This window comes from Tamandua tetradactyla, chromosome 2, assembly GCF_023851605.1.
Source record: "Tamandua tetradactyla isolate mTamTet1 chromosome 2, mTamTet1.pri, whole genome shotgun sequence".
Lineage (NCBI taxonomy): Eukaryota > Metazoa > Chordata > Mammalia > Pilosa > Myrmecophagidae > Tamandua > Tamandua tetradactyla.
In genome coordinates this window covers 217657368-217685113 of record NC_135328.1, presented here as the reverse complement: position 1 = coordinate 217685113, position 27746 = coordinate 217657368, and the positions used below count along the sequence as shown (strand labels likewise).

Below are 27746 nucleotides of genomic sequence, written 5' to 3'. Positions count from 1 at the left end.
TGACAGGCTGACTTGTCACTGTACTGAGATCATGATAGAGATACTGCGTGCTGCAGGAAACCAGTCTCGAGGACACTTACCTTCCTGCACTCCAGGTGTGGCCTCTCAGCAGATAGGTCCCGACCTCAGTGGAAGGAGGGGCTCCTTGCTGCCCTGACGCAGGAGACTTGGCATGTGCTGGAAAACTAATGTGGTTATCGAGATAAGAAATAAGGCTGCCAAGGAGGTGCTTGTTCATGCGGGCTGAAAGGACATGTTTTTCCTACTAGGGAAACCTATTGGGAAATGAGAGGAACATCACATGGTCTTAATGTGAGTATAGGAAACCCCAGAGCAAGGAAGATGACTCGTGTGAGACATCCCTTGGGGTGTCGGCTGACGTCCCCCAGTACACGCCTGTCAGTGCTGGAGATAAATCTCAGATTTCCCAAGTTGTCTTTTCACTTCTTTGGTTAGATATTTATGAAAATATGCAGCGCATAGTAAGTGCTTAGAATGTTTTCAATACTTTTTTAACGTACATCAACATTTACGTCTCAAGATCAAAGATTATATAAGGAAAACCTTTTAGTTTAGCGGATGTCAGTCTCTCTCAATATGATAATTGTCCAGTACATTTATAAAACTATCCTAACACATTTATTCCATAAGTATTTATGGTTCACCTGTTCTTTGTACTAGACTGAGAATGAAGTGGTAACTAAAACAGACATTCTCTTTACTCGCCTGGAATCTGTAAGATAATGGGCAAGACAGTAAATAAAAATTAACACTGATATGTGTAACTGAAGTTCTGGAAAATGTGACAGCAAAGTAGGAAGTGGGCTGTGAGTGTTCTGCAAGGGCCGTAGCCAACATACCTGCATGCCTTTAGATCCTTCCCAGCATCTCTGAAAGCACAAGGTTGGGTGCTCTTATTTTTTATTTTACACTAAAATTCCTACTCAGTGAAATAAAGTAACTGGCCCATGGGTCACCAAGGGAGGAAGTGGCAAAGAGGAGATGGAAACCAGGTTTTCTTCCTCACCCTCTAGTACCCTTCACTAGAAAGCTGCGTGGCACGTGTGCCATTTGTGATGAAGGCTTTGTCCCTATCACCTGCAGATTAACCAGTTTGGATTGTATAATTACTGATTTAAAATATTACCTTAGTTCAATAGAAGGACTCGCAATTAGGAATACCTAAACTTTGCATTCTATTTTCACTTCAGAATTTTACTCAAAAAACAAAATCCAAACACCTCTGAAAGATACTCAAGCTCATAGTGCACAGGGTTTGTTTATATTATTAATCGGGTGTCTTTTTATTCACAAACTGAGCCTGCATGTATGTATTCATCTTTTAAATAATTATTTAGTGGGTGCCTGCTCTTATGCCAGGTACTGTTCCAGGTAGTGGAAACATAAAACTGAGCAAAAATAAAAAATCCGTCCCCACAGGGCTTATGTAGTACTGGGGAAGCAAGGAGGAACCGACAGTAAGCAAAATCAAGCAAAATGCATCATAGTGGGTTAGGTGGTATGCTGGTTTAAAAGTATTATGTACCCCAGAGAAGCCATGCTTTAATCCTGATCCAGTCTTGTGGGAGCAGCCCTTTCTTTTAATTCCTGTTCAGCACTGTTGTTTGGACACTTGAGTAGATTATCTCTACAGAGATGTGACACATCCAATTGTGATTGTGACCTTTGATTAGATGGAGATGTGACTTCACCTATTCCAGGTGGGTCTTGTTTAGTTTACTGGGATCCTTTAAAGGGAAAGTTTAGAGAGAGTCAGAAACCAGAGAAATGATAGAAGCCTCAGAGCCGTAAGAAACATCACAGCACAGCTGACACTGATGCGGACATATGGAGAACAGATGCACGGAAATTTGGAGATGCTTAGAGCCCAGCAGATGTTGCCATGATATGTTAAGCAAGTGAGAACCTGGATAGAGCCAAGGGAAGCCAAGAGGTGAAAGCCAGCCTGGAGAAGCAAAATGAGAAACCCCCACCCGAACAGAGAATGAAAGCAACGGAGCCCATGAGCACGGGACAGGTAAATGCCAGCCATGTGACTACCAGCTAACAGAGGTGTTCCTGACCCATCGGCCTTCCTTGAATTAAGGTAACCTCTTGTTGGTGCCTTTAATTTGGACACTTTCACTTCATTAGAACTGTGAACTTGTAACTTATTAAATTCCCCTTTATAAAAGCTGTTCTAGTTGTGGTATATCGCATTCCGGCAGCTTGCAAACTGTTGCAGGTGTTACGTAAGGTGGTATGTTGGCTTAGTTTGCCATCTACATGTGACATACATGATGCAGTCCTGGCAGGTCAATGGCACCTGCTGGTCCAGGTGCTGACAGACCTGAGGGCAAAGGACAGTGTCCCAGCGTCATAGAGGCATCTGCGTGTCAAGTGAAACTCTCCCTGAGGGTAGTCATTGCCTGCCACTTCTTGACACTGCTGACATCCAGTAACTCTGTCTCTGGGGAAATGTTTCAGGTTTGGGAAATTGAGCTGCATGTTTAAGTTGTGAGAAACAGTGTTGTGGGGCACACCGGAAGGGAGACCACACAAGTCAAAGCAATTTGCAAGCCAATTAGGAGTCTTTATTAGCCAGCTGGCGACTGCCTCAGAAACTCAAGAAGAAGGAATCAGAGAGCAGCCCTGAGGAGTTCTCAAGGGGGGCTTATAAAGGTAAAAACCACAAGCATATCCACAGAAGCAGGAAAAAGGACATTATCTTTTTGAGCCACATCTTGGTTTGCACCTGTAAGCAAGCAAGCTTATCTACAGAAGCAGAGAAATGCCATTTGCTCTTGCACAATACATCCCATTCTTTTTGTTTCTTAACAATGATTATTCAGTTTTTAACTCTTGGGAACTTCCTGCCCTGGATCTTGTGACTCTGGACACCTTCTTCTAGCTAAGGCCTGATTTATTGCCTGATTTATTGCTCCTGACCCCCCACAACAGCAGGGTGACAGAGTAGGAAGGAGAAAGTGCTGGCTGTGAGGTCAGGCAGAGTGGATTCGAGTCCTGGCTCTGCCCCTCCTTGGCTGTGCAACTTTCCATCTGTAAATCAGGGCCGACCCCTCTCTCGTCGGGCTGCTGTGGGGTTGATGGAAGGGGGGATCTGACTCCAGGCCTAACCGGTAGCCTTTGCTTTACTGTGGCGAAAGGCAAACATGGACTCTGGCGCCGAGGCATCTGGGTCCCTCCTGGCCAGCCCTAGTTTATGGCCATCTTTAACTCAGTAAAGGAGCTTGTATCTGTGAAGCGCTCGGGGCAGTGCCTGACACATTGCACAGGTTTAGGAAGTGTTAGTTATTAGTGCACATTATAAAACACTCTAGTTCCTATCACATGGAAGGTCTTATATAAAATTTTTTTTCTCTTTGTTACCCTTTTTGTTGGCAGATCTGCTACTCACTGTATTCAGTAGTAGTTTTAAAATGCTCAGACTTTGAGTACAGATAAGACACGCTATTCAGATAGCCACAATTTTGATCACTACTATGGGTTTCAGAATTGTCTTTGTAGTAGTCTAAGTATTAGGTTCATTCAACATTCAATGTTGTTTGGAAAACTTAGGATCTGAAAATTATGACAGGACCAGTCATTGCTGAAGATATTTTAGTAACTAAAGAAGTTACTTACTCACTAATTTTAGATTTATGCACATACAGTGCAGAATAATTGTAGAGAAACTAAAGAAACCTGTTAATGTTTCATATGTTTGTTAGTATTTTCTGTACCTCTATGAATAGAATTTTAGCTTCATATTTTCTACATTTGGAGTCATAGTTATTTTGTTAAAACCTTAGATATATTCTATAATTATTCTGGTAAAAATCACTTAAGGTTTTGTTATAGATGAATTTTAAATTGCTTGACTCAGTCTTTCACTTTGCATTTTGTAGGAGTCCACTAAATGAGGATGTTTTTGCTACCAGAATAAAAAAGACGAGCAGTAATGAGAAAGACATAATAGAATTACAAGAACAAATTCACAAGCTTCTCTTGCAGGTAAAGTCAGAGACCTTAAAAAACACAAAAACCCAATAATCATGTTTTACTTTAACATTCAGCTTAGTAAAATCACTTCACAAAAATAAACAGGAGAGAGAAATCATTATCCTCTCCATTCCAGGGAATTTTGTCTTTCTTTGTTTTTAAATTAAGTATTACAAATTTTTAAGTTCCTTTTTCTGCATTAAATAAATGCATGGAAGATTTTTTTTCCTTTTTTTTTTCTCTTTTTTTACATGCGCAGGCACTGGGAACCAAACCGAGTTTCTCCTGCATGACAGGCGAGAACTCTGCCACTGAGCCACCATTGCCCACCCACATGGAAAATTTTTATAAGAACTAATTTATTTTTTAATGCTGTGCTTTTTAAAAATTTTTATCGATATATGTTCAGTTACCATGTAATCATCCAAAATGTACAGTCAGTGGTACACAGTATCATCATAGAGCTGTGCATTTATCATCACAATCAATTTTTTTTCTCTTTTGTGAAAAATAATATATATACAAAAAAGCAATAAATTTCAAAACACAGCACAACAATTAGTTGTAGAACAGATTTCAGAGTTTTGTGTGGGTTACAATTCCCTGATTTTAGCTTTTTGCTTTCAGCTGCTCTCAGATACTAAAGACTAAAAGAAATACCAATATAATGTTTCAGTAATCATACTCGTTTGTTTAACGCTACCTTCTCTATGTAATTCCACAAGAACTAATCTTAGGAAGCAGTAGGACAGAGGGTTATTTCTAGGTGAGAGAGTTCTAGTAATCCCAGCATGGGCATGTGCTCAAATTCTGAGTTTTGAAGGGGGAGAGATGGCAGGTCCCAGTATCTCTAGTTATTATAAGATAAAAAGAGGAAAATTTAATTATTTAAAGGAATAGCAAAGGTGATTTGTAATAGGCATTCAGTCAGTAAGTTTGTAAGGTAGAAAATAAATACTGATGGTGTCGCATAGAATAACTTTTAGCCCAGTAGTGCTCAGAGTCTCATAGAATCTCTAGGGTTCAAAGGTATCCTTGGAGCTCTTGGAGAAAGTATGGTGTATGTTCAATTTGTCCTATATATTTTGAACTTGGCATAAAAAACTAAAGTTTATGAAGTTTATTTTCATGTGAAATTCTTCAGACTGCACATTTGAAAGTATTTTGTTAAATTTATTATACTGTGACTTTAAAAAAAATCAGTTCTAGAAATGTGTACTTAGAGTAAATAACTGAACTGAATTCCATGGAAATTACTAAAATGACATTAAACTTCACACATGGAATTTTGGTGTTAAAAATTTTTTTATCTTAATTCTCTGATGATGTTAGCTAAGCTGAGGTGAAGAATGTTATATCTCTTCCCTTCCCATTGTGTGACCAGTAACTCTCAGATGGGTTCCTTTTTTCCAGCCTGTTCACGTGAGTGCTTCCAGTGGCTATGAAAGCCTCGGAAGCAGTGGCTCCCAGGAGCCCTATATTAGTGTGGCATCTTCCACGGAGTCCAGTGGACACTGCGTGGAGGAGCCACAGAAGGAGCCAGTAAGTTAGCAGTTGTGTTATTTTTGCACAGGTGTAATTTTCTCTGTCTTGTTTCCATGTGTACTAGCTGTGCCCTCAGCATGTGGTGATTTCTTACTATACATTCTTGACTTGAAGACCTTATCTGAATATAGAAAATTTAATCTATATTAGTCTGAGAAAATGCCTGTAGATATTAAGGTTAGTTGTATAATTCTAAATATTAACATGTTGTGACCGAATTTACTTAAGATTTTTTGAACTAGTGTATTGTGGCACAGTGGGATGCTAAATTAACAGTTATTACTGTGCTTTTATCATATCTTCAGAGAACTAGAAGTTCATGTATTTTATTTATATATCTTTTAATGCACATTTGGTAATTGCCAAAACACATTTTATTCTTTTCCCTGAGTTGACCTTGCAGCAAGTCTATGCCAGTGTAAACAAAATAAAGAATCTGGGTCAAGAGCTGTATATCAATTCACTGACCAAATCTCCAAACAAGCACGTGATGAGGACAGACACAGCACTGTGTGGTGGTGGTAAGTGTGGGGCAGCCCAGGGGCTTCCCCCGGTGTGTCCTCATCCTGTAAAAATGAAGTGTGTGGGCCCTGAGCACACAGCCATGGAGCTGGGCTGTTTCTCTTCATACTTCTTTATTTGCCTATATAACCATGATAATAATAGCAGCAAGTACTGTTCTGAAAGTTAAATGGTTCTAAAGTATAGTTCCAGTACACTTTTTTTTTTTACTTTTTATTTTGAAGTGCTTTTAAACAGAAAAAATACTACAAACCTTATATAGAGAGCTTCCAGCACACCCATCCCCCTAGATACCCAGATACACCAGTTTCAACATTTTGCTACATTTACCATATCATTCTCTATATTTATCAATCCATTTTCTGAGCATTTGAGTAAAGGTTGTATATATCGTACTCTTTGAATACTCATTACTGCCATGTACATTTCCTAAGGACAAGGATGTGCACTTAGGTAACAACCTTAAGTGCACTTACCAAGTTCAAGAAATTTAACATCGCTATAAAGCTGACAGTCTGTATTCCAATTTTTATAAGTGTTCCGACGTTTTGGGTTGGTAAAGCTGCTGGAATGCAGGATACTAGAAATGATTTGGCTTTTTCAGTGGAGCTTTATTTGTTTAAAAATTTACAGTTCTGAGGCCATGAAAATGTCCAAATTAAAACATCAAGAGTAAGATACCTTCTCTGAGGAAAGGCTGCTGGCATCTGAGGTTCTGTGTCTCATGGAAAGACACATGGTGACATCTGCTGGTCCTTTTCTCCTAGGTTGTGGTTTCACTGGCTTTCTTTCTCAGCTCCTTGCTTGTTTCTCCCAGGGTATTTCTCTCTAAGCTCTCTGGACTTTTACTGTCTTATCCTCTTCACAACGGACTCCAGTAAAGGATAAAGACCCACCTTAAATGGACTGGGTCACCTGTCAGTTTAAATAGCCCTAACAAAAGGTCCCACCCACAATAGGTCTGCCCCACAAGAATGCATTAAAAGAACATTGTCTTTTCTGGGGTACACAACAGATTCAAATCAGCACACCCAATAAGGTCCTTTGGATCCTTCTCTCTTCCCTTATTAAATCTAGTCCAGGATCACCTACTCCATCATTGTCTCTTTACTTCTGTTTTTTTTTTCCTTAGTTGTAGGAGAATTTATACAACATAAACTTTCCCATCTCAGCCAGTTGCAAACATGTCATTCAGTGGGATTAATCACATTCACAATAATGCTTTACGCTCACCACCTTCCATAAAAAACTTTCCCATCTCCCCAAACAGAAGCTCTCCACCCGTTATGCATTAATTTCCCACTCCCTCAACCCTTGGCAGCCTATATTCTACTCTCTGTTTTGATACATTTGCGTATTTTCCAATATTTTCTTTGTAGTTAGCATAGAGTTGAAATTTAACATTCTAAATCTATAGCAATCTCATTTGCTTTGATATCAACTTAACTTCAGGAGCATGCACAAACTATGTACCGTACTGCTCCATTCCTCCCACCTTTGCCTAGTTCTTGTCACAAATTACATGTTACGCATTTTGCATCAGAAACCACTGATTTGCCATTATGTTTTAGGCATTTACCTTTCAAATCCTTCTGAAAGTAAAAAGTGGAGTTACAAACCAAAAAATGCAGTGGTACCGGCATTTATATTTATCTGTATCATTACCTTTAAAATAAAGATCTTTATTTCTTCCTGCGCCTTTGATCTATCACCTAATGTCCTTTCCTTTCAACTTGCAGAACTCTCTGTAGCGTTGCTTGTGGGGCTGGCCTAGTAGTAATGAACTCCTTCACCTCTTGTTCTTCTGGTAATATCCTAATCCATCCCTCATTTTTGAAAGACGTTTTTGCCAGATGTAGAATTCTTGGTTGGCAGATGTTTGCTTTCAGCACTTTAAATGTCTTCTCACTGCCTTCTTGCCTCCATAGTTTCTGAAGAGAAATCGGCTCTTCATCTTTTTGAGGCTCCCTTGTATGTTACATATTGCTTCTGTCTTCAGGCTTTCAGAATTTTCTCTTTATCTTTGGCATTCAGCATTTTGGTTATAGTATGATATGGCATGGTTCCGTTTGGGTTTAACCTGTTTGGAGTTCGTTAAGCATTTTGAATGTGTGTATGCATATCTTTTATTAAGGGAAATTCTCAGCTATTATTTCTTTAATATTCGTTCTGCTCCTTTCTTTCTTTTCCTCCCGGTATTCCCACAATGTGTATGTTGGAATGCTTGAAGAGTTCCCACAGATTCCTCAGGCTCTGTTCACTTTTCTTCATTGTTTCTTCCTTCTGCTTCTTAGACTGGATGATTTCAGTGGTCTTGTCTTTAGATTCACTGATTCTTCTGCCAGCTCCAATCTGTTGTTGAATGCTTCTAGGAAATTTTAAATTTCTGTTATAGTAATCTTTAGCTCTCTGGTTCCATTTCATAATTTTCATCTCTTTATTGGTGTTTTCTTTGTGTTCATCTCTTATTTTCCTGATTTCCTCTAGTTTTTGTCCATGTTTTCCTTTAGTTCTTTAAGCACATTTAAAACCATCTTTTAGTCTTTGTCTGGTATGTCCCAGGTCTGGTCCTCCTCATTGATGGTTTCTAAAGCTTTATTCTTCTACTTTACCATGCCATTGCTTCCTGTGACTCTGTAATTTCCAGTATTAGGAATGAGAGAGGAAGCATCATTACGACAGACCCCACACATGTTAAAGGGACTACAGCAACTCTGTGCTTATAAATTTGATGTCTTGAATGAACCAGTTACCTGAAAGAAACTAACAGAACTCACTGAAGAAAAAACCAATTAACTAGAACAGTCCAATATCTATTACAGCAATTGAATCTGAAGTTAAAAACCTTTCAACAGAGAAAACTTGAAGCCCAGATAATTTCACTGGAAATTTCTATCAAAGTTTAAGGAAATAATAATTCCAATTCTATAAATCTCTTCTAGAAAGTAGTAGAGGAAGGAAAACTTCAAACTCATATTGTAAAGCCAGTATTACCCTAATGCCAAAACCAAAGATATTTTTTAAATAACTATAAGTTCTTAGTAGTCTCCCTCATTAACATATTTGTGAAAATCCTCAAGTATTTATTTAGCATCTAATGCAGCAATATGTAAAATAGGAAGTGTGTTATAATCAAATGAATACAAGACTGGGTCAACATATGAAAATCAATTTTATTATAGTAACAGAATAAAGAAGATAAACTGTATGATCATTTCAGTAGATACAGAAAAACCACATGACAAAATTAAGTATCCATGCTTCAGAACTCTCAGGAAGTTAGTAATAGTAGGGAATTTCCTTAACCTGATAAATGGCATCTACAAAACACCTACCACTAGCATTGTACTTAACAGTGTAAGACTGGATGCTTTTCCCCTAAGATCATGAACAAGCCAAGGATGTCCTCTCACTCTCTCCTCTTTTTAAATATTAAATTGGAAATCCTAGCAAGAAAAAATTTTTAAAAAAGAATACCAATTGGGAGGGAAGGAATAAAACTATCTGTCCACAGATGATATGATTATCTATTTAGAAAAATTCCAGATAATCTACAAAAATGTTCCTAGTAAGTGTAGAGAAATCACAGTATATAAACTCAGTTAAATTTCTCTGTATTAGGAAAGAAGCATCTGAAAATAGAATTTTTTAACTGTCAAAAAAATGAAATGCTTAGGTATAAATCTAAGTATGTGGAGTATCTATATGTGGGAAACAGCAAAACACTGAGGAAAGAAAATTTTTTAGAGAACTAAGTAATTGAAAAGATATACTATGTTCATTGATTGGAAGAATCAAAATTGTTAGGATGTCAATTATCCCCATTATTATAATCTATACATTTAGTGCGATTCTAATTAAATTCCCGGAGAATGTTTTGTATATTTCATGAAGTTGATTCCCAAATTTATATGGAAAAACAAAGGAACTAAAATAACCAAGACAATTTTGAAAAAAATATTAGAAAACTTACTGTACATGATTTCAAAATTTAACGAAGCTAAAGTGATAAGACAATGTGAGGATAACAGATCAGTGAACTGTTATGCATAAATATAGTCAGTTAATTTTTGACAAAGGTGTAAAGTCAAGTCAATGGATAAATAGACCTACATGTAAAACTTAAAACTACAGACTTCTAGAAGTAAACTTAGGTGAACAAGACCTTGTGATGTTGAGTTTGGCAGGAGTCTTTAAGTATGATATCAAAAATCAATAAATTGGACTTTATCAAAATTTGAAACTTCTCAAAGACCATGGTAAGATGAAAAGACAGAATATTTCCAAATTTATATATGTGATGAAGAACTTGTATCCAGGATGAATGAAGAATTCTCAGAACTTAACAATAAGAAAACAACCCACCCAATTGAAAAATGGGTAAAATATCTGAACAAGCACTTCAAATATACTTAGGGCAAGTATGCATATGAAAATATGCTCAAATTTATTAGGCATTAGGCAAAGGTAAATTAAAATGGCTAAAATTTAAAAAACAAAACAAAAAACCCTGACCACACCAAGTGTTGGTAAGGATGCAGAGTAAGTAGAACTTTCATGGATTGCCAGAGGTAATGGGTATGTGGGAACTCTTTATTTTTGCAACTCCTTAAGTCTAAAATTATTTCAAACTTTTACAACTTCTTAAGTCTAAAATTATTTCAAGAAACAGTCACTTTGGAAAACAATTTGTCAGTTTCTTATAAATTTAAATGTACTCTTAACTTTTAAGCAAATGACTCAACAATCATTTGAGTTGTTGAGTTAAATTACAAGTTATTTAACCAAATGAATTAAAACCAACATTCATGCAAAACCCTTTAATAAGCATATGACTGCTTATTAAAATTTATTCATACTTGTCAAAAACTGGAAACAACCCAGATATCATTCAGTAAGTGAATGGATAAACTGTAGTGTATCTATACAATGAACATTCAGTAGTAAAAAGGAATGAACTTTATTCATTCAGCAGTGAATAAACTTTATTCACTCAGCAGTGAATCTTAAATGTATTTTGCTAAGTGAGAGAATCTGCTAAGTGAGAGAATCCAGAACCAAAAGGCTACATATTGTATGGCTCCATGCTAGAAAAGCATTCCTTCTAGAATGCTCTAGATCTGGAAAATAAATGTCTGCCAAGGTTGGGTGGAGGAGATATTGACTACAAAGAGACAGCTGGGGGTAAATTTTAGAGTGATGGCAATGTTCCATTTGTTACAAAATGCAACACTATGCATTTTGTCAAAACCCATAAATCTATTATGCCAACTCCAGAATGTAAGGTGAACCCAAGAAGGTAGGCAGACTGTGACAAATGAATCTAACTGTTACAGATAAATAACATAATCATAGTTAAGGGGTTGAGGAAGAAAGGAACTGATGTAAATAGCTTTGGAAAAGAGTGTTGTGGCTGGACGGACTCCCTAAGGCTAAATACAAAAAAAATTATACACAAACTTTGTGATCTAGTCCTTAAATTTGTTTCTCACCAGAGTATGGGTTAGCAATTCTGAAATATTCTTTGAATTCTGAAATATTCAATTCCAATATACTAGGAGTAAACAAATAAGTGAATATCTGAGAGGTAATATAACCAGGTTCCTTGCCAGTAGAGAAAGAAGTATAAATGAGCAAAGGGGGACTGTCAGAATAAACCCTTCTGTGCTCATTGAAGTTAAAGATGACATAGGAACTCATGGCATTTTTGTTTGATATAGAGAGAGGTAGAAGGATGGATGGGGGTGAGTGTGTACAAGGGTTAGTCATAGACACAATAACATTTAGCAGTGAACACACTGGTACCTAGATGTTAGTTTTCGAAAACCTTTCTCTGGTGAAAGGAACCAGGACCATAAAGTAAGGACTTGCACAAGACAAAAAAAAAAAAAAAAGGCATGGGCAGACACTTGGAAGAGCTTCCATTTGCCAAAACTGGAATAACTTGAGCAAGAAAATAAATAGTAATATGAGATTAAACCCAGAAAATAAAGAAAGAATCCATGAGTCTATACTGATGAATGATTGAAATAATAAAAGGTAGGGGGCAGCCCTTCCTTAAAAAGAAGCTCAATTAATAAATGTAAAAGGAATGAGGAAAATAAAAAACCGCCACTGAATTCCACAGGAATAATTGCTTCAGGCAAGTCCTCCTGTGAATGCTAAAATTAGTAGATAAGATTTTAGGGAAGAATAGGGTATTTGTATGGTTCTCAAAGTATTCTTCCAAAACATTTGTTGTTTGTGCTATATTTTACCTTGTAAAATAATTACCACAAAGGAGAGACCTCACAGGCACCAGCTTACCTTACCCAGTGGGCAAGGTCAGCCCAGCAGCAGCGGAGTGCCAATACCCGTGCCCATGCATACAGGAGGGCGGGCACCATCAGAGAAACTCAGACTGGGACATCCTGCAGAACTCCTGGCCAGTTTAAAAAATGTCAAGATCATGAAAGACTAAGAAACTGTCACAGGTCAGAGAGGTCAAAAGCCACAGCAGCTAAAATCAGCATGGGATCCTGGACTGGATCCTGGACCAGAAGATGACATTTAGTAGAAATTAAGAAGCTGTCACAGGTTAGAGAGGTCAAAAGCCATGACAGATCAATCAGCATGAGATCCTGGACTGGATCCTGGAACAGAAGATGACATTTGGTACAAACACTGGTGAAATCCAAATCAAGTCTAAAATTCAGTTAATAATATTTTACTACTGTTAGTTTCGTTCATTATATGTTATATGTAATATATTAACTATATAAGATGATAAAATTTGGGGAAGCAAGGTGAAGGGTATATGGGAACTCTATTATTTTTTACAACTCCTTAAGTCTAAAATTATTTCGAAATTAAAAGTTTAAAAAAGGGCGGGCTACGGTGGCTCAGCAGGTAAGAATGCTTGCCTGCCATGCCCAAGGACCTGGGTTCGATTCCCGGTGCCTGCCCAGGTAAAAAAAAAAAAAAGTTAAAAAAAAACTAGTACGAGTGAAGGTTAATATAAGCAATTATTTTTCCACAGTGCGCCCTGTAAATAGGTAACCCTCTTCCAAGCCAACTAAAAAGTACCTTCATTAATAATAGCAGCAGCAACAGCTAACATTTCTCACTCAGCCTTTCAGCAGTATTTGGCACAAATACTCTTTCCTTAAATGGTTTCCATTCTTGGCTTCCATAAAAGCATGTCATGAAGTATTTTCTCTTGTTTTCCTGGCTGGTCTTTCTGTCTTCTTTACTAGCAAATTCTATACAGAAAGCTTGAGTTTTTCAGTGCTCAAGCCAGAACGCCTTTTTTTTTTCTCTACCTGTGTTGTCCAGTATGGTAGCCTGTAGCCAATTTGGCAATTTAAATTTAAGCTAAATATATTAAGTAAAATTTTAAAAACATTTCCTCAGGTGCTCTAGTCATATTTCAATGTTAATGCCATTTGTAATTAATGGCTGCCAGACTGAACAACACAGGAAGTTCTCATAGACCCAGGCTCAGAACAGGCTGCTGTGTACTTCACATTGCAGCAGGGTGTTTGCTCCATCTCCTGTCAGTGGTGCTTAGATGGATCATGTGTACTGGTAGCATCAGCCCAGTCCCTCCACTCTAGAGCCCCCCTACCCCTACCCCCAAGCCTTTTACCTAATAGTTTCATTCCGTGGTCATCTTAGCCTAAAACACTTATGTCAATTGTTATTTTTTAAATACAGATGTATTACTCATGTAGTTTTATGTGTAATGTGCTATGCACCTTATTTTTTTCACATTACATACCGTAGACATCTGTCTGTCAGGACATTTGAATCTGAGCTCATTTTTAGTAGTTGAATTCTACTGAATACATTCTATTGCATACATAAACCATAAAGTACCATGATTTGATTTTGCTGAATAAATGCATGTACTTAATTATAGGCTAAATATAATTGTACCTCATTTTGTTCTCTTTCAGATCAGCAGAAGGCCTCTTATTCTTTCCAGACACTGAAAAATAATAACATGTACACTGAGTCTTGTGAGGATTTGAGAAAAGATCAATATAGCCCATCCTATCAGCAAATAAACTGTATTGATAGTATTATCAGGTATGAGACACAAATTTTGATAGAATGTTAGTTTTTGCAAGCGCATACATTGTCACTATGGAGCCATCTTTCATCTTTTAAAAGCTGTCCTGTCTTGACTTTTCACTATAAATGAGTAGATATTTATGGAGTGCTTTCTTCATGTAAGAGTGATAGAGTGAGCATTATGGAGGATACAGAAGGTTAAAAAGATGCACCCCAATCTTGGAACCCAGGTGGGATGGTCAGGGAGCACCTCAGCCATGAGAACGTGCCAAGCATCCCGACAGAAGAGGAGTAAGAAAGACAGAGGTGGGGAAAGCCACTCAGGGACAGATGAGAACCTGTGACCTGATTATGTCGTTGCAGATATCTGAAGAGCTGCAGCATTCCAGCTTTGAAGAGAAAGTGTATATCCTGTACAAATACAACATCTTTGTCCTCAGAAGATGACAAGCAGAACTATAAGACAGGTGTCAGGGCATCGCCAGGTAACAGAGAAAAAGTGTTACCACAGATCCATCCTTGTCTGTTTTCTTTAAGTCTCTTTTCTTTAGTTACTTCATTGTAATCAGAAATCATCTTTGTTTCCTCTTACCTCTTACGTATTACCTACCAAGTAGGTTTTAATTTGCCAGTTAAAAACTTTTGTAAAAAACTTTTGTCACATTTTTTTTTGGTTTTTAATAGGAATTTCCCGTTGAGATTTTTTCTTTTCACTCTCAGGTCCTCTTCCTTCACCAGCTGTTTCTCAGATTCCCGACACCCCTAAGCCAGAAATGACAACCTCTGGGCTGTCCACAGACTCAGAGGAGGGAGCCCCCCTGACCCTCCCCACCGAGGGGCTGAGCTGGGGGTCGGGCTTCGGCCAGTGCAGCTACTGCAGCACCACCGTGCACGCGCCTCCTCCGGAGTCAGGTACCGCAGCGCCCTTGGCCTCTAGGGCACCTCCGACTTTATGTACAGCATCACTAGGAAATCACAGTCATTAACATACTTAGTTATAACTTCTAAGTTAAACATGCTCTTTCCGTAGTCCAGTTAGAGTGTTTTCGGAGATAGGTTGGTGTTGATTTTATATTTAGGACTATTTCTTACTTATGTTTTTTGTCCATCAAACCGGTTGACACATGTGAAACAGTTAGAACAACACTTTGTGGCACATGACAGTAAGCCCACAATTAGCGTTAGCCATTGTTACTGCAGTTTTTGAAGGGACTGAATTATGTCACTTTGTGGCCTACCTTTAAAGAAAGTATGTTCTAACCTTGAGGATAGCTGTGCTCTAAATAGGTGATATAAACACTTAAAAATTTTGTTTGGTCTGATAACAATAAATAGAGCTTGTTTAAAACTCTCTTGCTTTAACAACATAATTACTTGGTAAGTTTTTCTAATACAGTGTTTTCTTCTTATTCCTTTTTATTGCCTCCTACCATTTTTACTTTTCTTTTACTTATACCGATTTGGTGGATGAAGAAATGATGACGAATAGTTAAGTTGGGCTTTCAGATTATCTCTGATTCGTTTTGCTCGTCTTTATTGGCATATAACCGAAATGTATTGAGCTGTTGCTCTGTGCTGTGCCCTCTTCTGGTTTCTTCACAGGTTTTAACTCATTTAATTCTCACAATAGCCCTAGAGAGATGGATTGCGTAGTGTTGCTAGGTAGGCTATGAGTTGTTGGGAAAGACCAGATACACAAACTACTATGATATTATCACATCTCTAGTTTAATTAGCCTGAGATAGAAACTTTTGTTGAAACTAAGCTGGCACCTCAGGGCAGGGTTAGATGTACATTTTTAGTTCCTCTTTTTGATCACTGGGATTCCTATTGTGTGTGGCCACCAGTGACACAGTGCACTCAAGTAGAGGCTCACCCAGTATGGAAAGCTTTTTTTTTTTTGACTTATACATATGAATTTTATACTCTGGTCTTATGTGTCTTATTTTGAAAGAATTTATACTAAAATTCATATGCTTTCATTTGAAGGAATATTTAAATGATGATAGTTTCTCCATATCTTAAGCCAGTCTCATCACCTGCAAGACCACTAAGTTATTCCAAGGAGAGACAATAGAATCAGAGCTGTATGATATCTGGGAATCCCCTATTCCCACAGTTTACACCCTGACTTTAATAATGAATTGGGTCTGAGGACCCTGATCACTCAAGCATTTACCTGCAGGTTATTATCTTTGTTTTATATATGGAACAAGTACAGCACAGACAGGTTAGGTAACAACTTGCTCAGAGTCACACAGCAAATGGGTGGCATAGTAGGGAATCATATATTGACAATTGGTCTCCAGAAGCCATTGCTATTATAGATGTTTTTGATAATATAGCAGAGTCTAATTAAAATGGAATGTGAGCTGCAAAAATTTGCTAACAAACTAATAGATGCATAAATGAAAATGGAATTTTAAGAAATATCCATCTAATCCAGAAGAAGGCAGGAAAGAAGGGATAGAGCCACACACACACAAAAAAAAAAACCCCACAGTAGACAAATCATATAAATATTAAAATAATAGCACTAACTCCAGTTATATCAGTAATTACATAAAATTATTATTCTTTAATTAAACTGCAGAAATTATCAAACTTATCAAAAATAAGCCCTGTGAAAAGCAATTTAAATTAAATGTAAATTCACAGATGGGTGAAAGGTAAATGCATGGAAAAAGATTCGCAATTCAAACAGTAATCATAAGAAGGCTAACATGCTTGAATTAATAAAGTAGACTTTGAGACAGTCTCATAAGTACTATATAAAAATCCTAAATTTTTATTCACCTAATAACACAGCTTCAAAAGATATAAAGTGGGGTAAGGAAGATATTGCCTGTATCTTAGATATAAAAAGGAAGAAAGCTTTATTATATCCAGAACCTAGGTTTTCTGTAGCACATAATCTAACTTAGCTTGTCAGGATAGATCATTTAAGTAAACTAAACATAGGGAGCCCAGAATAAGAATAAGAGCCTTTAATCCTGTATAGTTTTATATAATGCCTGGATACATCCCAGAGTATTTCAAGCAAATAATCAAAAAGTATCGGCTAAGTCCCTTGAGAGATGGGAGAATAATTATGGAACTGTTAAACTTTACCACCAGGGAAACCCCGGATACTGTGCCAAACATTAGGGACACCCAGATCAATAAGCCAAGCCCTATGAGGCTTACTCTTGTGAAGCTTATGTGTGCAGTGGAGAAGCTTAGCCTACCTACAGGTATGCCTAAGAGAAACTTGTGGAGGACTTCTTTTATTGCTCAAATGTGGCCTCACTCTCTCAGCCCAACTCTGCAAGTGAAACCATTGCCCTCCCCACTACATGGAACATGACATCCAGGGATGAAAGTCTTCCTTTCGGCATGAGAGATGACCCCCAGGGATGAGCCTGGCCCTGGCACTGTGGGAATAACGATGCCATCCTGACCAAAAGGGGGAAAAGAAGTGTAACAAAGTGTCAGTGGCTGAGAGGGTTCAAATAGAGTCAAAAGGCTACACTGGAGGTCACTCTTATGCATGTTTCAGTTAGACATTGCTACCTACTATGACTTGGCAAACCCAAACAAACTATTCCTGCCAATCCTAAAGAATACCTAGCATATTATAAAAGGTTCTGCAAAGGTTCCGTGCACTAGGGTAGCTCTCCAAAACCTACAACCTCCAGATGGGTCCTTGGGCCAGGTGAGTCCTAAAATGTAGAGGGGCAAGCCCTTCCAAAACATCAACTAGTTCTATCTTCCTATCCGATATTATCGACAGCCCCTTTGAACATGAAAAAGTTAGAATGGGCATAACCCAAATGCCCTTAAAGAGTGGGAGAAGGATCAAAGGTGATGGTGAAGTTATACAGAGAAGGTCGGGTTTAACAAATGAGTATGATTGCTGAATCATTGTACTGTTGTTTATTTTAGTCTCCAGTATCATAGAGCATCTAGAAATAAAAACCTAAAATTGTGGAATTGTAACCCCTATCAAACTCTGAAATATGTTGTACAACTAATTGTTGCGATGTACTTTGGATTTTATTGCTTTTATTTATATATGTTATTTAAAGAGGAGGGGGAGTATTACAGAGAAGATGGGGCAGAAAAGTAGGAAATAACAATATATAGTCACTTTTTTAATGTTTTCAAATATCTTTATTAATTTCAGCATTCAGAAATGTTGACAAAACTATACAGTAAACACCCATAAACTACCATCTAGATTCTACCATCAGTATTTTACTTCATCTCTAATAACATATCTATCCATCAGTTATACCAGTCCATCAATAAATCTTATTTTTAATGCATTTCAAAGAAAGTTGCAGACATCAGAATACTTCATACTTGTTCTAGTTTACTAGCTGCCAGAATGCAATATACCAGAAACAGAATGGCTTTTAAAAAGGAGAATTTAATAAGTTGCTAGTTTACAGTCCTAAGGCCAAGAAAATGTCCCAGTTACAACAAGTCTATAGAAATGTCCTATCTAAGGCATCCAGGAAAAGGTACCTTGATTCAAAAAGGCCAATGAAGGTCAAAGTTTGTCTCTCATTTGTAAAGGCACGTGGTGAACACGGTCAGGGTTCCTCTCTCATCTGGAAGGGCACATGGTGAACACTGCATCATCTGTTAGCTTCTTCTGGCTTCCTGTTTCATAAAGCTCCCCAGAAGGCATTTTCCTTCTTCATCTCCAAAGGTCGCTGGCTGGTGGACTCTGCTTCATGTGGCTGTGTCGTTCTGCTCTGCTCTCTCTGAATCTCTTTCATTCTCCAAAATGTTTCCTCTTTTATAGGACTCCAGAAACTTATCAAGACCCACCCGAATGGGTGGAGACATGTCACCATCTAATCTAGTTTAACAACCACTCTTGATTAAATCACATCTCCAGGGAGATGATCTGATTACAGTTTCAAACACACAGTATTGAATAGGGATTATTCTGCCTTTAGGAAATGGGATTTAGATTAAAACATGTCTTTTCTAGGGGACATACATCCTTTCAAACCAGCACAATACTAAACACTTTAACATAGATGTCATTCAATCTTTTAAAAAAATTCACACACAATACAATCCATCCTAAGTGTACATACAATCAATGGCTCCTGGGATATGTTCACATTGTTTATGTGTAAAGAAACTGGAAGACTGTATAAGAAAATAAAAAGAATGGCTTTCTTTTGGGGGGTAAATAAGAACTAGCAGGTGATGGACAGGGATGGGAAACATGGATGTACTAAATACCTTTTTTTTTTTTTTTCGAGAAGTTGTAGGTTTACTGAAAACTAATGAATAAATTGTAGTTTTCCCATATACCAACCTGTTATTAGCACCTTGAATTAATGTTCTACATTTGTTACAATTCATGAAGGAATATTTTTATTATTGTACTGTTAACTGTAGTTCATCCTTTACGATCCAGTTGTTTGTGTTGTAGAGTCTTGTGTTTTTTGGTTTCTAAATTTTTCTTAAAATTTTATTCTAGAAACATATATGCAATCTAAAATTTCCCCTTGTAAAGCCGCATTCAAAAATCAGTTGGCCGAAAATGTGAGGGTTGATTTCTGAACTCTCAGTTCGATGCCATTGGTCTGTATATCTGTCCTTATGCCAATACCAAAATATTTTGAGTGCTGTGGCTTTGTAATGAGTTAAGATAGGGATGTGAGTCCTCTAACTTCAATTTTCTTTTTCCAGATTTGCCCTTCCTTATAAATTTCATGATGGGCTTTTTTTCCATTTCTACAAAGAAGACTGTTGGACTTTTATTTGAGAATGAAATTTTTGATTTGTTGAATATGTAAATCACTTGGGGTAGACTGACATCTCAATGATGTTTAATCTTCCAATCCATGAACATAAAATCCTTCCATTTATTTAGGTCTTCTTTGATTTCTTTTAGCAATGTAGTTTTCTGAATATAGGTCTTTTACATCCTTGATTAAGTTTATTCCTAGATATTTGGTTCTTTTAGTTGCTGTGTAAATGGAATTTTTTTCTTGATTTCTTCCTCGGAGAGTTCTTTACTAGTGTATAGAAACACTACTGATTCTTGCATGTTGGTCATGTATCCTGCCACTTTGCTGAATTTATTAATTTCAATAGCTTTGTGGTGGATTTTTCAGGGTTTTCTGTATAAAGGATTCTGTCATCTGCAAATAGGAAAAGTTTCACTTCTTCCTTTCCAGTTCGGATGCCTGAGGCCTAATTGCGCTAGCTAGAACTTCAGTAGGTCAACTAATAGTGACGATAATGGGCATCTTGTTTTGTTCCTCATCTTAGGGGGAAAGCTTTCAGTCCTTCAGGTTGAGAATTATGTTAATTGTGGGTATCACATTCAGGAGGTTTTCTCTATTCCTAGTTTTCTGAGTGTTTTAATCAAAAAAGTGTGCCCCCCATATCTTCACATTTACCAAAATTTGTATTTCTGAGCCACTGAGTCCGTTCTTTTCTCCAGCAAATCCAAGGAATGATGATGCAAGTTCTTGAGTATCTGTTCTATGACGATTCCAAGTACCCTTTCCTCCAGCACAACCAAAATGGAGCAGTAAAGCCAAGACAAAAAACAAACCAAAAAAAGTGTGCTGGATTTTGTCAAATGTATTTTCTGTGTCAATCAGGATTATCGGATTTTTTTTTCCTTCACTCTCTTAATTTGATATATTATATTAATTGTTTTTCCTATGTTGAACCACCTTCCCTCCCTGGAATAAATCCCACTTCATGTTTTGTTGGATTCAATTTGCAAGTACTTTGTTGAGGGTTTTTGCATCTATATTTATAAAAGAAAGTGTTCTGTAATTTACTTTTCCTGCGGTCTCTTTAACTGGCTTTGGTATTAGGGTGATATTAGCCTCATAGAATAAGTTAGGAAGTGTTCCCGCTTCTTCAGTTTTTTGGAAGAGTTTCAGCAGGATTGTGGTTAGTTCTCAGAATGTTCAGAAAAATTCACCTGTGAATTCATATGGTCCTGGACTTTTCTTTGTTGGGGGAGTTGTGATTACTCATTCGAACTCTTTACTAGTTACTGGTCTGTTGAGATGTTTCTTTTTGAATCAACATAGGTTGTTTGTGTTTTTGAGAATTTGTCCATTTCATATATGTTATCTAATTTGTTGGCATATAGTTGTTCATCGTATCCTCTTATAATCCCTTTTATTTCTGTGGCATTGGTAGTACTGTCTTCCCTCTCAGTTTCCAATTTCATTGTTTCCTTTCTTTTTGTCTTTGCCAGTCTAACTGAGGGTTTGTCAATTTATTGATTGATCTTTTCAAAGAGCCAATTTTTAGTTTTCTTAATTCTGGCTTTTTTTATTATTTCATTTATCTCCCCCTCTAATCTTTATTTCCTTCTTTCAGATCACTTTGGATTTAGTTTAGTTTGCTCTTCTTTTTCTAGATATCCGAGTTTGAAGCTAGGTCTCTGATTTGAGATCTTCTTTTGTAATGTAAGCATTTAGAGCTATAAATTTCCCTCTCAGCATTACCTTTGCTGCATCCCATAAGTTTTGATATGTTGTGTTTTCATTTTCATTCACCTCAAGATGATTCCTGATTTCCCTTGTGATTTCTTCTTTGCCCATTGGTTGTTTGAGATGGTACTGTATAATCACAGATTGTGAACTTTTTCGTTAATCTGTTACTAATTTCTAGCTTCATTCCATTGTGGTAGAAGAACATACATCATATAATACTAGTGTTTTTTAATTTGTTGAGACTGGTTTTGTGAGCCAGCATGATCTGTTCTGGAGAGTGATCCATATGTTCTGGAGAAGACTGTGTGTTCTGCTGCTGTTGTGTGAAGTATTCTGTATGTGTTCATTACGTCTAGTTGGTTTGTAGTATCATTCAAGTATTGTTTCCATATTACTCTTCTTTCTTTATGTTCTGTCCATGACTGAAAGTGATTAAAGTCTCCTACCATTAATGCTGAACTGTTTGTTCTTTCATATCTGTCAGTTTTTGTTTCACATGTTTTTGCGCTCTGACATTAGCACGTAAATAATTATAATTGCTACATCTTTTTGTTGAATTGACCCCTTTATCAGTATGTAATGTCCTTATTTGTCCCTTATAACACGTTTTTACTGAAAGTTTGTTCAATATGATATTAGTATAGCTACCTCAGCTCTGTTTTGGTTACTACATGTGTCGTATATTTTTTTTCCATTCTTTCACTTCAGCCTTATGTCTTTGAATTTAAAGTTGAATCTCTTGTAAATAGCATACAATTGAGTCAAACCTTTTAACCATTCTACTAATCTCTGCTTTTTGACTGGAGATTTTTATTTCATTAACATTTAAAGTACCTACTGATAATGCATAATTTTCTTCTTCCATTTCGCTGTTTGGTCCTTTTAAGTCTTATAATACTTTTTTTTTTTCCCTGACCCTCATTTCTCCCATTAATGCCTACTTGACTTTTTGTATTGTACCATTTTGAGTCCCTTCGTGTTTCCTTCTGTAAATATTTTCATAACATTAAAAAAAGAACCGTTATAGTCCCTAGTTACCATTGGACTAAAATTCATCATACTGAGTCTGTAATAATCATGTTTAATTTGATACTAACTTTAACTTCAGTAACACATGCATGAACTTTTCCAGTATCCCTCTGTCCCCCACCTTTTTGTTATACTTGTTATAAATTATATCTTTATTCAGAGTATATCCAAAACCATAGATTTATTATTATGTTTTACATATTTGAACTTTAGAACCTGTAAGAAATAAAAAGTGGAGTTAAATACCAAAAATGCAATTTAATAGTACTGGCATTTATAATTACCCATATGGTTACTGTGTTAGTTAGATTCAGTTGTCAACTTGGCCAGGTGAGCATACCTAATCTTGTTGCTGTGGACATAAGCCAACGGTACATGAACCTCATCTGTTGCCAATTACATCTGCATTCGGCTAGGAGGCGTGTCTGTTGCAATGAGTGACATTTGACTTAATTGGCTGGTGCTTAAATGAGAGAGCGCAATGTAGCACAGCCTAAGCAGCTTGGCATTTCTCATCTCAGCACTTGCGGCTCAGCCCAGGCCTTTGGAGATGCAGAAAGAAGTCACCCCAGGGAAAGTTGTTGGAACCCAGGGGCCTGGAAAGAAGACCAGCAGAGACCACCCTGTGCCTTCCACGTAAGAAAGAACCTCAGTGGAGAGTTAGCTGCCTTTCCTCTGAAGAACCAACAAAATAAATCCCCTTTTATTAAAAGCCAATCTGTCTCTGGTGTGTTGCATTCTGGCAGCTAGCAAACTAGAACAGTTACCTTCTACCAGAGGTCTTAATTCCTTTATGCAGCTTTGATCCACTGTCAAGTATCTTTTCCTTCCAGTCTGAAGTACTCTTTTCTTTAGCATTTTAGGGCCAGTCTAGTGGTATGAATTCCTTCAGCTTTTGTTTATCTGGGAATGCCTTAATCTCTCCCTCACTTTAAAAAAATATTTTTATTGAGAAATATCCACATGTGTATAGTCAACCATATTTTACAGTCATCTCATAATACCGTCACTTAGTTGTGTATTCTTCACCATGATCATTCCTAGAACATTTGCATCACTCCAGAAAGAGAAATAAAATGAAAAAAAAAGAGTTTCCATACATCCCATATCCCTTACCTGTCCCTCACTTTGTGCTGGTTTGAAAGGATGTATGTACCCTAGAAAAACCATGTTTTAATCCTAATCCCATTTTGTAAAGGCAGCCATTTCTTCTAATCCCTACTCACTACTGTATATTTGAAACTGTAATTAGATCTTCTCCCTGGAGATGTGACTCAGTCAAGATTGGTTGTTAAACTCGATTAGGTGGAGACATGTCTCCACCCATTCTAGGTGGGTCTTGATTACTTCTCTGGAATCCTATAAAAGAGGAAACATTTTGGAGAAAGCAGGAGATTCTGAGAGAGCAGAGAATGACATAGCCACAAGAAGCAGAGAGTCTACCAGCCAGCAGCCTTTGGAAGTGAAGAAGGAAAATGCCTCCCGGGGAGAGTCATCAAACAGAAAGCCAGAAGAGAAAGCTAGCAGATTATGTTGTGTTTGCCACATGCCTTTCCACTTGCAAGAGAAACCCTGAACTTCACTGGCCTTCTTGAACCAAAGTATCTCTCCCTGGATGCCTTAGATTGGACATTTCCATGGCCAATAAACTGTTAACTTGCAACTTACTGAACTCCCCTTTTTAAAAGCTGTTCTGGGGCAGGCCGTGGTGGCTCAGCAGGTAAGAATGCTTGCCTGACAAGCCCGAGGACCCGGGTTCGATTCCCGGTGCCTGCCCATGTGAAAAAAAAAAAGATAAAAGCTGTTCTGTTTCTCGTATGTTGTTCCAACAGCCAGCAAACTAGAACACAGTTTACCTAATCTTCATCCTTTATCTCCCCCTGTTATTTATTTATTTATTTGTCCTTTTGTTTGTTTATTTGTTTTCTTACATGTCTGTCCATACCCTGGATAAAAGGAACATCAGGCACAAGGTTTTCACAGTCACTCAGTCACGCTGTAAAAGCTATATAGTTATACAGTCTTCCTCAAAAATCAAGGCTCATGGAACATAAGTCAACAGTTTCAGGTACTTCCCTCCAGCCACTCCAATAAGTCATAAACTAAAAAGGGATATCTGTATAATGCATAAGAATAATCTCCAGGATAACCTCCCAACTCTGTTTGAAATTTCTCAGCCACTGAGACTTTATTTTGTCTCATTCTTCTTTTCCCCTTTTTAGTCAAAAAAGGTTTTCTCATTCCAGTGATAGGAGGTCCCAGGTTGCCAGGGAGATTTATGCCCCTGGGAGTCATGTCACATGTAGTGGGGGAGGGCAGTGAGTTTACCTGCCAGGTTGGCTTAGAGAGAAGAGAGACCAGATCTGAGCAACAAAAGAAGCTCTCCAGGGGTGACTGTTAGGCATAATTATAAGTAGGCTTAGCCTCTCCTTTGCAGAAATAAGTTTCATAATGGCAAGCTCCAAGATTGAGTGCTCAGCCCATTGAATTGGTTGTCCCTACTGCTTGCAAGAATATCAGGAATTCCCCAGATGGGAAAGTCTAGTATTTCCTCCTTTCTCCCCAGTCCCCAAGGGAACTTTGCAAATATTTTTTTAATTCTCTGTCCAGATTTCTCTGGGATGTATTGTGGCATCACACTAACCTGTACAAACCAATGAGATCTCATGCCCTATTAGAATTCCATGTAATTATGGTGTTCTAGTAAACTGACCATACAAATTAAATTGGTAATGTGCTGCCCAAAATGTAAATTTTGCACCAAATAAATATCTCTCCCTTTGGTCTCACACAGAGGTTGAAATTTTAAAATATGGACCATATCATCCTTTACTCAATATTCTGATTTATCTTAGTCCTATCCAGATCAGATTCATTCATATCTCTAGATGAAGTATGATCACTTTTCAACAGGTACTGAATCGGACAGTGCTGACTTCCATAGCTTTAATGCTTTAACTCTGAGTTTCAGGTGTCACATAAATACTCGAAGTTTCATCTCCCTCCTTTTTAATTTTATTTTAATTTTAATTTTTATTTTTTAATCTCCCTCATTTTTGAAAAAAAGTCTCACCACGTATAAAATTCTTGCTTGGCCATTGTTTTCTTTCAGAACTTGAAATATTTCATTCCACTGCCTTCTTGCCTCCATGGTTTCTAAAGAGAAATTGACAATCTTATTGGGATTCCCTAGGACATAACTCATTGCCTTTCTCTTGTATCTTTTGGAATGATTTCTTTCTTGGCATTGGACAGTTTAATTACTGTGTGTGTGTCTGGGCATGAGTCTCCTTGACTTTATCCTGTTTGAAGTTCGTTTGACTTCTTGAATGTGCACGTTCATATCTTTTGTTGAATTTGGGAAGTTTTCTGCCATTGTTTGCGTATTCTTTCTGTTCCTTTCTCTCTTTCTTCTCCTAGGATTCCCATATGCACATATTGGTACTCTTGGTGGTTGTGTCCTCGCAGTCTCTTAAACTCTGTTCGCTTTTTCTTACTCTTTTCTTCTTTCTGATCCTTAAGCCTGGTTCATTTCTGTTGTCTTGGCTGCAAAATCACTGATTCTTCTGCCAGCTCCAGTCTGCTGTTGAAACCCTCTAGGGAATTTTTTATTTTGGTTACTGTAGTCTTCAACTCCAGTATTTCTGTTTGGTTCCTACTGAGATTCTCATATTGTTCATTCATTGTTTTCCTCTGTCCTTTAGTTATTTCTTGTTTTCCTTTATCTCCTTGAGCATATTGAGGATCATTTGTTTTTAAGTTTTTTTCCAGTATGTCCAAAGTCTGGTCTTTCTCTTTGATAGTTGCTGGATAGATTGGCATCTTGTTCTTTTGGATGGGCCATCGTTTTTTGTTCCTTTAGTTGATCTAAAGTCTTTTGTTGTGCATGGTGCATTTTAATATTTTAAAGTATTAACTCTAGGATTTAGTCCATGGAGTGTAAGTTTGTATCCAATTAATGATATGACAGAGATTTCCTTAAGTACTGGGAACTAACAAAAACGAAGCAAAAAGCATCTTTCACCATCTTTGCAAACTGGCTCTGCTTTGGTTGGTGGTTTCCCTCACGCCTTAGGCCGCCTATCAAAAAGATCAGCCCAAGGCAAATGTGGAGTGCAGGGTCCTCTCTGTCCGTGTGAGCCTCTCCACAGTACAACTGTGGAGACTTGAACCTGTGTCTTTTCCTGGGCTTGTGCTTCTCATAGCCTTAGGGATTCCCCCATTTGTAGTTTACAGGCATTCAAATAACCTCCTGCACCCTTTGAAATAGACTTTCACTCCCTCCTGAGTGCTCTGTTTTATGACTTAATACAGGTAGTCCTTTGCCTTAATTCAGGTACTCCTTTTCTGCTTCAACTTAATTGTATCTTTTTTTTTCTTTTTGTATGCTGTATGGTGGAGTCACATTTTATTATTTTTCTGTGTGAGTATGTGAGTATCCTGTTGTTGCAGCACTGTTTGTTGAATTTTTGTTCATTTGTTTGTTTTTTCGGGAAGTGCATGGACCAGGAATTGAACCTGGTTCTCCTGCATGGCTGGCGAGAACCCTTCCACCCCGTTTCACTTTAATTGTAGCTTACACTGCAGGCTGCCTGCAAGCTGCTTCTCTGCCTTCAGGACAAATTCTGGGGGGGGGGTAAACTCAGACAAGTTTCCTGGTTCAGTCTTTCAGGTTTCTGGGGGACAGATTGGCACTGACATATGACACTGCAGTAGGCATGTCAGGGTTCCTTTGATCTCTTTGGAACAGGGTCAGGAGCCCACAGTGGGAGAGCAGGAGGCTCCACGCTGGGGAGGTAAGGGGGCGCTAGCAGGAGCATCATGAGCTTCTCCTGCTGTTTTTCAGGTTGAGTTTTTTTTATTTGGCACTTGCCCAGTTAGTCAATCCTTAACTGTTCTCTGCAGATTGAGAAAGGTGGCTCTGGCAGTTTTTGCTAGTTGTTCAAGGAATCTCTAGGGGAGCAGCACCCTGGACTATCTTAGGCTGCATCTTGGTTGACTGGAAGTGTCTGTAAATACCTTCTAATACTTGTTCATATTTGAAACATGAATATATTGCCATCTAATACTTGTTGATACATGAAACATGAATATATTACCTATTCAAGAAATTAAAAA

The 27746-nt window shown here is 37.6% G+C and overlaps 1 protein-coding gene across 15 annotated transcripts in view; it reads left to right on the top strand.

Moving 5' to 3' along the window:
• The window catches only part of PER3 (period circadian regulator 3), a 70638-nt gene that overhangs the window by 19364 nt on the left and 23528 nt on the right, over positions 1-27746 (top strand). For 12 of the 15 annotated variants that reach the window (XR_013171299.1, XR_013171300.1, XM_077151422.1 and 9 more), the window contains exons 10-15: positions 3909-4014; positions 5416-5544; positions 5939-6068; positions 14007-14139; positions 14488-14609; positions 14845-15036. Coding sequence is in view for 13 of the 15 variants with exons in the window: in XM_077151422.1 (XP_077007537.1) it covers positions 3909-4014; positions 5416-5544; positions 5939-6068; positions 14007-14139; positions 14488-14609; positions 14845-15036 (812 nt within the window). In the remaining 2 variants the exon portion in view is untranslated. The remainder of the gene's footprint in view (positions 1-3908; positions 4015-5415; positions 5545-5938; positions 6069-14006; positions 14140-14487; positions 14610-14844; positions 15037-27746) is intronic. The other 3 variants (XM_077151423.1, XM_077151424.1, XM_077151426.1) reach the window with 3 other exon arrangements.